The following is a 10,100-nucleotide window of genomic DNA, read 5'->3' on the forward strand; positions in this document are numbered from 1 at the left end:
ACGAAAGTCTTTGATCCATCTGTTCGGCTATTTGTATGCTTTTCTGGTCATGTCCTAAATTAAACATTTCTCAATTGTCCTTGTTATCACCAGTGGATTCTTCTGTAGGTTTTAATATGTTTTGTTGTTTCAAAAAATAAATCAATCAGAGCCTTATTTCAAATGAACATTAAAGTGGTACCTTATGCCATCTCACCATGGGGAAGATTCTTGGATTCCATCAACTGGAAAGAAGTCTGGCTGCTTCCAAATCGATATTTGATAAATAACAAAACTAAAGAAATCTCATTTAAAATAATCCATAACATTTATCCTACCAAAGTCTTTATCCAGAAACGCTTTTAAAAAAAAAACATTGATGTCACCGCTTCTGCTGTAATAATCCTGAAACACTTCTTCATCTATTCTGGTACTGTCCACTTATTCAGTCCTTCTTGTACGACATTTTTTATTTAATTAATAGAAAAATAGACAAAGATTTTCTTTTATTTTGGAAGACTATACTATTCGGCATTACGGGAAATTGCAAAGTTCAAACAAAGAGATCAGATAAGGTATATATAATTGACTTTATTATTATTATGGCCAAGTTCTTTATACATTAATGTAAATATAGAGGCTCCAAACCGACATTACTGCTTTTAAGCACGAACTTAAACAATATATTGACACCATACAATTATCAGAAAATAAGAAAGCAATCAAAACTCGAGAAGCCTTTGTCCTTTTCAATATTATTTAGAGTGCTGTTTCCCCCTAGCGTTAACTTTTGTTTAATAAATGTAAGATCTTAGTTTATTTTTATTTTTTCTTGTCTTTTTTCGTTATTGTTTCTTGTTTTGCACAAAACGAGGTCATTTACTTGACTGGTAAAAATGTGAACTTACACTTGTTGTAAATGTCTGTAAATAATGGTTGTTGTGAATTCCTATAGTGCAATATGTTTGCTCTGTATTGTTCTTTGCAGAAACAAATAAAGTTGTATGAAAAAAAAGGCTAGACCGTCCCATTTACCACCGGCAGCTGGTCCTGGAGGATCCTCCGGAGCAGCTTCCGAAGGCCGGGTCCTCCGGAGCCTAGGTTGGCTGGGTCCTCAGAAGTACGCTGCCTGCGAATTGAGAAGACGCAGCTGTTGTGTGGGAAATTGGAAGATACTGGGTGAGTGTAGGGTGGCTCTTGACCAAAACATAATAAAATGGACATTTGAAGTAATTGGTATTTTTGTAAATATATCTGTGGAATGTGTGAGACGTGGTCACCCTCGTGAAAGGCTTGTGAATGTTGAGGCGCTCGGTGAGTAGCAAGCGCTGGTAGCTGCCGTTAGCTTCCGTTAGCTTAGCCGCTAATTGGCATCCCCCACGTTTTGGCTGTGGGGGAACATGTACGGGGTCTCCCCCAAGAAACCCCACGGGCACGTCAGTTGCTCACACTGGCTCCGGTGCGGTTACCGAGCCGACGGAGACCGCAACTCCCGCACACCCCCTCTCACACCGCCCTTTTGACTACGGTGCGGTGCGGCTCTGCGGCTCCGGCAACAGGTCCGGAGATTTAACTCGCGAGAACAGAAGTTCACTTGAGTTCACGTAACTTCACGCGATAACACGGCCCAAATAAGGATATTTGCGAGAGCTTGTTGCGGAGGGCTCCGGCACGCTGCAAGGATAGCTTTCTTGCTGAATTTTCTGCAGCGCCGGAGTGTCTCGGTAACCGCAGCCGGACAGCTCAGCAGCCAGTGAGAGAGGTTTACGTCTTTTTAATGATTTGGAATCACTGCGGCGCCGCACCCACCGCACCGTAACGGTAAGACCGGAGTCGGTGTGAGCCGGGGGTTACTTTCTGCCTGGTAACAAATGACCCACCTGTTTACTGGAAATAGATGAGTAAATGCACAATTGGGAGATAAAAACAAGACAGTATTATTAAAGGTTATTTTTTGCACTTGAAGTAATACGCAGTGTTTATTTTTAGCCACAAGATGTCACCACTGCGCTTAAGTTGACTTGTTGCCCTGCTGTGTCACTGCAGTACATTGATATTTGGGCATACAACCTATTTTTGTGATAACCTAAAGCTTTATTTTGCTAAAACCAAAATATTGCACTTAATACATGATTAATATACAAATGTACATGATTCTAATTTTCTTAAAATATTTTACATAACACTAATACATGATACTCAATGCAACTTAAAGGTACATTGCGTGAAAATGATTTACCATGGTTTATAGGCATTTCATGATTATTATTGATGTTTATTGATTAAGATGTGAACTTTTGAATTACAAATGTTAATGGGATTTAAATTCAATTCCATAAATGCATTGTAATGTTTTATTTGAAGTTGAATGTAAATATTAATGTTGTAGTGTTATTTTTGTTAAACACATTAATTAATATATGGCCATATTCATTTATATAGAGTAAGAAATGAGATAGTAATAGTCCTGTTCTTTATACAGGCTAGGTTTTTTCCTTTTATTGGAGCCTGGAACTGGAGCTTACCATCGTTGGATCTGGATTCTCTCCCTGATGAGGAAGATGGCGAGCCTTCCCAGTTGAACTGAACCAACCCTTGGCTTTGGGGAACAGGAAGTTCTCTACCACAAACTGTTAAAATTGTGCGGTAGGACGGTACCATTACTACACCTCAACACTTTTGGAATTGACTTGACTAAACTGACATATGCCGGCAGGACTTACATAAAATCTGAGCTCAGACAGGGAAATTAACAAATTATTTTGAATGTATTGTTTGTTTATTTTTGTGCACAGTGTTCAATACATTTAATCAAAGTAACCTGTGGCTCCACTCATTCTTCTACCTTCTGCTTTAACTAATTACCCTCCTTACGAACCTAGATATTGGCCCAATTTGTATAACTTAGGACTGGAGTTTAACCACCAGTTTCTGAAGCAGCTGGTTTAGCTAGAGCTTAATAAAACTGTCGGCTAGATGGTTCCTCTAAAAGGGTGTTTTTCTTCTCCACTGTTGCAGAGTCAGTAATAAAACAATAAAACAGACTTCTTTAGATAATATAATCGCTGGTTGGGAAACTATTTTACTGACACGTGACAAGAATTGGTGCATAAAAGAGATAAAGTAAAACTGAAACAAAACAGCTCTGCTTTTTTGCCATAGTCATGTGATTTCACTGCTACAGTCTGACCTTCGCCAGAAACCTTTCTTAACATAAGGGAATGAACAAGCTGGAAGAATCATCTCTGTTGTTCAAATGCTGTAAGTTTTGTTTTTCATAGACATGATTGAAAAACGTAATTTATGATTCTTCATGATGAATAAATGTACAAAGTAAAATAAGACAGTAATAAAAAGAATTGAAAGGCTTATTAAGAGATTACTAGGGATGCACGATATTGGGATTTTGGCCGATATCCGATATGCCGATATTTTAAAACTCGTGTAGCCGATAACCGATATCGATACCGATGTTAAAGCTGGACAAAAATAAGTAGTCATTGAAAATAGCAGTTTTGTTATCCATTTCTGACACTTTGAAAAATAATATACTCAAATATATTTTCATATGCTGATATCAAATAGATTTTTAAAAACGCGGTATCGATCTATTTTACTTTGAAAATCTTGTGAAATTTCATCATTCTGTTACAAACTCTCGTGATATTTTGCAAATTCTTGTGAGATTTTGTTAGTAAAATAGATCGATACCGCGTCAATATATCAACATATAAAAATATGGCAAAATTTTGTGAATTTTCGGGGGATTTCGTAGCATAACGATGACATATAGCAATATTTCATTAGTAAAATACATTGATATGGTAATATTTTTTCCCTCGTCTTTAGAAGTTTTTAAGTGTAAAAAAGAAGTTTTTGAGGAAGAAGTAGTATTTTTTTTTTTAGACTTTAGAAACTCAGAAGCTGATCAAATATCGGGTTAAATATCGGTGGGGTGGCCGATGTCCGATATTCAGTTTTAAGGCCGATACAGGCCGATACCGATAGGGGGCCGATTATATCGTGCATCCTTAGAGATTACCTTTTCATTTGTTGTGCAAAACTGCTAACAAATGATGCAGTTATCTGAGTTGGGATTTGGTTGTACTTTTTTAAATGCACTCATGTTTTAATTTATTTCCACTTAGTCATCAATAATTTTAGCAGATTTTCTTTCAGTTTTGTTTGTTTAATTTTGTATTTAGTTCATTTTAATTTCACTTCAGAAAAATTATATGATCGTGTTGATGTTTCCATTAACCTATTTTTCTCTGCATTTTAAATATTGCTTTAGTAGAGCTTGATGAATAGGAGTGTTTTTCAAAAAAGCGTACAGGAAATAGAAGTATTTTTTCCACCATGGACTGTTCTCCCTGCTGCCCTCAGGGAAAAGACTTCGAAGCATTGGATGCAGGTCCAGCAGATTCTACAACAGTTTCTTCCCCACAGTCATTAGACTGCAGAATGTTTTGTAGAATGGGTTATTGTATTGTATATTATTATTATATTTATAATATTTTATCAATGTATATATTAAAAAAATTTAAATTTACTATCATTTTTACTATTTTTCAAGGCTGCGTTTTTAAAAAGATGAAATTGTCCAGTGAGCTGTTTCCAAACGAAATTTCTTTTTGTTTTACACTTGTGTAAACAAAATGACAAATAAAATCTGTCTAAAGTCTAAAATAACTTCTGACATAGTAAATATTTACCTCATAGGACTGATAAGCTGTGTCTGCCGCCACTGGCATCCTGAATGCAGCACAAAAATCACATTTCTCTATCAATGTGTATGGATAAACATGATAAAGTATGTAAAACTGTTATGGGAAAAGGGTATTCACATGTAATTGGAAATTAATATTTACTGACCGCTATGACGCAATCATTACAACTTCACTCCATGACTCTGATTTTTGACTCAGCTGTTAAAGCCAGGTGTAACGTCAACTAATGGCGTTAGCTTTTTCATTACCTCATTAATTAGTTCTAATGGATGGAAATATGTCTATTTTGTATTATTAATTGTTTTTCGTAATTTTATCGGTTCACTTAGAATTGCCATCACAATTAGATGGAACAATGGCTAATTCTTTCTGTAAAAGGAAAATAAAATGGTATTATTTTAGTGTTCAGGTGCAGGAGCAGTGGGGTTTTTTGTGGCTTTGTTTTGTTTTACTGCACGCTGCCCTCACGGTTTGAGTCAAAACCATATCTTCTCATGTTTTTATTTTGTCTCAAGAGCAGTCTAAGCCATGGATGGGGAATCCTGCAGAGCTGTGGAAGTGGCGGCACTTGGCCGACCATTTGGGCTTGGAATGCTATATGACTGCCGCACTGATTTGCTGGTCCCTGGTAAGAATTCAGAGCTTTCTACGCTGCAAATTTTTCAAAGTAAAAAAACAAAATGCATTTATTTAGAATATTACTGATGGCACATGGAGATTATCAAGAATTCTTTTCTCCTAATAAGATTAAGTGAAGCAGAAACCAATGCAATGAGTGTGATACAAAATATAAGTTGTTTCGCCAACACAAAACTCATTTAATGTAAAAATAGATTGTGTGCAGGTTTTACAGCATTTGAATTTTTCTGTTCATATTGCTGTTATAATTTATTTGTATAGATTTATACAAATATAAAGGCATAGTCTTCAAAGTATCAGATCTCTGGTGTACTTGACTGTTGCTTTCTTCTCATCTTCAGGAATCACCCTTTGGGACCAAAATGACATAATGGAAAATACAAATGAGAGGCCATGGAGCTACAATAAATTTGAAATAATTGCATCTGAATCAGATGAAAAAAAATTCTCAGTTTTAGATGTTAGTGGTTAACTGCAGTTAAGCTTTTCGAGTGGAATGGTTGAAGTTGGAGGATCTGGAAATTATCTGAAGGATAACAAGACTTCCAAAAATCAGGCCAGAGTAACACTGACATATCTGGCCAACACAAAAGTCCAAGAGCTCTCTATAAAACATCTTAATGAAGTTTTAAATCATTCTGAAGTGTTTGAACAAGGCGTAGCAACACATGTAGTGACAGCCATCCTCTTTGGAGCCCAAGCCTTCTTTGTGTTTGACCGTGAGGTATCCGAAGATGAAAATATAGAAGACATCAAGGGTGACTTCCAATTATCCATCAAGAGTAAAGACAAAATCTCTGTAAATGGGGAGGCTTCTGTGAGGAAAAATGATACAGACAGAAAATTGGAAAATAAATTTTCCTGTACATTTTATGGAGACTTTATGCTCCAGAAAACTCCCTTGACCTTTCAGGAGGCCATGCAGTTGTATCAGAATCTACCAGAACTACTGGGGCCCAACGGAGAGCATGCTGTTCCGTTAAAGGTCTGGATGATGCCTCTGTCTATTTTACATCCTTCAGCTGCTAAACTGGCCCGTCAAGTGAGTGCTGCATTAGTACAAGAAGCACAAAGGGTCCTTGAAGACTTCAATCAGCTGGAAGTGAGGTGTAATGATGCCATCAAAGCCACAGCTGAGAAGTTCCCACAGAATAGTCAAATCCTGAAGCACTTTAAAGACATGTGCTCTGATCTAAAACTAGAGCTCCAACAAGATCTAGCAAAGATGCTTCCTTTGATCCGAGGAGGAGCAGAAGAGGAGGCAGTGTTGGCAGATATCCTGAAAAAGAGACATTCTTCTCCTTTCAGCAACAAAAGGCTGAACCAGTGGATGGAGTTTAAAGAGAAAGAGAGCTGTTTCCTGAAAGCTTTGATCAGCATGATGAAGAACGCAAAGATCCTGCCATTTCCAAACCAACTGTATGAAGAAAGTCTGAGTGCAGAGCATGTTTTCTGTTTTGTCTTTACCTCCGTTGGTGATGATGAACCATTCCTCTCAGCTTTCGAAAAACACATAAAAGGAACCAAAACTGATGGTGCTTACCCAGAAAAGGACCATTGGTTAACAACGGAAATAGAAGATAAGATGAAGAGAAATGCTAAATACTTCAGGGATTTTGCAGAGCGCAGAAAGGAGGAAAAAAATGTGAAGTTTGTGGCGGTGGCTTTAAAAGATGATGAGTACAGCAAGGAAGGTTCAACCATCTACCATTATAGAAATGGCATCTGTGAGAATAAGTGCTATTGGGAAGACTCGGATCAGTAAGAACCCTTCAACCAGTCTGTCGTAAACCTTTGTCCCAAAGTCCACATCTGCTTGCTAGTCTCAGCCAGTCTCCTTCATGCCCATCTCATCCCCATCACAGCAGATTTCAGCACTCTATGGATGGTTTGTCCAAAGAAACATTAAGTCTTCTTACTTTGGCCCGTGCCTACCCTATAGTTTTATTTCTCCTGTCTTTTACACAACATTTTTAAATTACTTTTGAAGTCCTGCAAATTATGTTTATAACAAAGCCTAAATATTTTTTCTCTCTTCATAATCACTAAATGATGTTGAAATACAGTTTTCTTTCTGCTTTAACAATTGATATTTTTTAGATTTTCTTTTTACGCCTGTTTATGTGGAGCTTTTGAAAGATGTTCAATATTTATCTGATTAAACGTAAGGATTATTTTAACACCAAAAATAAATCTCAGTGTTATTGAGATTTTGGTTTCTGTTAATGTTTTTTGCAGAAGTATATTCAGAGTATCTAACACTAAATACTTTTAAACTTTTATAAAACAGCTTATTAGCTGGACTGTGGTTGGTTAAATAAGTCTTTTTCAGAGATACAAAGCAGGACATCCTTTGATTCATCGAGAAGAGTGCGAGAATAACAGCCCCTTTCATTCAACTCTGATTTACTTTTTGACATTGTACTATTGACGGTACAATTGTAAAAGTGCCTTGAGATGACGTGTTGTGAATTGGCGCTATATAAATAAACTGAAATGAATTTATAGTAATCTCACTACTTCAGGAACTGAATTGTATTACTTCAGCTGAATACTTGGCTTTATTGTTAATAGATGTGCACTATGCTATAGTTTTTACTAAACCTCAATAGTGCAAAAATGATCAGAAATAAGCAAATGATTCATCCTTTAACCTGTGGACCTGTGACCTAAAACAATAATCTTTAAAATAATTTTATACACATCTTTCTTTTAATTTATTTCATTTTTACAAATTACCATTTTAACTGCATAAACCCACACTAATAAAGAACTAACCATTAAGTTTATTTGCTCAGTTTTTTCACATGGATGGAGCGGCAGCTTCATGCTGCTGAAGCTCCTCAAACTTGATGACGCGACCCAGGTTGTAAACACAATGCAAATGAAATGCAGAGCGGGGCTCGTTGGGATTTTACTGTGGGCACTGCGCTCAGTCTGAATGCACGATAACAGGAGTACAAGGCCTTGTTACATTACACTTTGTGTTAAGCTTCTCAGCAAATTCTAAAAATCTGGGTGTTTCAATACTAGTGAAGAAATTTAAGTGCATCAGAATCGCAGCTCAAACTGCAGGTTTTTCTGTTTACAGTTTTATTCAAAGACAGGGAAATAAAGTTTATATTTAGGCCTAGTTTAGAATTGACTCTGAACACAGAGATGCAAACATTACAGACATGCATATCTACACCTACCATGGTCATTCACTGATTCATTTCTAAGATATTTATTCACACAGCGCATCTGAACATCTAGGGTCTAGATTAAAGCTTAGATTAGGTGAGTTGAAAAGAAAAAAGAATTAGGTACGTTTATTTTAAAGATAAACTATAGTAGTTGTCTTGCTTTGGTCGTGCTTCTGTGGCGCAGTGATTAGCGTGCATGACCCATGTACTAAGGCCTTAGTCCTTGACATGGCCGACCCGGGTGCGAATCCGACCTGTTGTCCTTTGTTGCATGTTTCTCCCCCTCTTATAGCCCCTCTCCTGTCAGCCCACTTTACAAAACACGAGCCACTAGTGGTGTAAAAACCTTTTAAAAAGTTGTCTTGGGTTGTAGTGAAATGTGTGTGACTGAGTAAAGTGAGGAAGGAAAAGCCAGGACCATAGATAAACTGCTGCATTATTTAGTTATTAATGGCTCTACTTTAATAACTCAGCTGCAAGGCATGCCTGCCAACTAGTCAACCAAACAGATGTATTGCTGAGATTCCAGGAAATATTATAATCCGAGGCATAGTGATGGGACCTCACCATCACATAGGTGTTATGCATCAGAATGGATGTTTGTAATATTGCAATTTGACAGGTCAGACATTTGGGGTTTTTATTACATATTTATATTATTACCAATACTATTTTTATGGAGTTCAGCCATAATATTAATAACACTGGTGAGACGATAGCTGCCATCGTTGCTAAGATGCTGAAGGGAGAGCAAGCAACAATTTTTTTTAAATATGCAGGAATCAGCAAGAACAGCAGAGGAAAAAGGTGAGCCGAATGACCGAGGTTAAAGGAGCTGATGAAGAATTAAAAAAATTATTTTAGTCCTGATGGACATACGCTAGGTTGTGACAAGGTAACATACTTTATTCATCTCCCATGTGAGTCCTGGAAGAGAGGACTATGCAAAAATGTAACAGAGACAAACCGTAATCCAAACAGGGTCATTAGTAATAAATACAACACTAGCACAAAAATAAAAAAGAATCTAAACAGTTTAAACAACCTCTATCGTCATCATCATCATTTGAGGGTGCTGATTCTCTGTTAAGGCTCAGCTGTTGTCCATCCGTCCATTTTCAGACACTCTTAATCCCAAGTGGGGTCATGAGGGGGTGCTGGTTCCTATCTCTAGATGTCTATGGGCGAGAGGCGGGGTTCACCCTGGACAGGTCGCCAGTCCATAGCAGCAGCTATTGTCCATTCATCAGGTTAATGGAGCTGCATATATGAATATATGGGGCAATACTACTTGTACTTATAAACGATAAAGATACATAGATTACATGTTACAAATTTTTTTTTTTTTTACTTTTTTTGTTTTGCTACTGAATACTCATTTTATATCTGATTATTTTAATGCAGAGTTTGTCAACATGTTATTTTAGAGCTTCTTAAAAAATAAGGTGACCAGATTTGTGAAATCCGATATGGGGACATTTCTGGCCCATCGTCCTGTAACTGGTCGAACGAGGTGTTACTCAAGCCAGGACTTCCTGTTCTATCCGATGGTACCATAGAATGAATT

General features: G+C 37.0%; 1 protein-coding gene across 1 annotated transcript; it reads left to right on the forward strand.

The window, feature by feature from the left end:
* The first annotated feature begins 5,224 nt into the window (after window positions 1–5,224).
* LOC119773159 (stonustoxin subunit alpha-like) lies at window positions 5,225–7,113 on the forward strand. The gene is made up of 2 exons (XM_038270005.1): window positions 5,225–5,337; window positions 5,690–7,113. Exon 2 carries the CDS (start codon window positions 5,845–5,847, stop codon window positions 7,111–7,113), a length of 1,269 nt encoding a protein of 422 aa, XP_038125933.1. The 5' UTR covers window positions 5,225–5,337; window positions 5,690–5,844.
* The last annotated feature ends 2,987 nt before the right edge of the window (window positions 7,114–10,100 follow it).

The sequence above is a fragment of the Cyprinodon tularosa genome, unplaced genomic scaffold, assembly GCF_016077235.1.
Source record: "Cyprinodon tularosa strain WSP-4 unplaced genomic scaffold, ASM1607723v1 ctg749, whole genome shotgun sequence".
Lineage (NCBI taxonomy): Eukaryota > Metazoa > Chordata > Actinopteri > Cyprinodontiformes > Cyprinodontidae > Cyprinodon > Cyprinodon tularosa.

Excerpts from the sequence above, each read along its gene's own strand:
- LOC119773159 (XM_038270005.1), top strand. The coding sequence starts at position 5,845 with ATGGTTGAAGTTGGAGGATCTGGAAATTATCTGAAGGATAACAAGACT.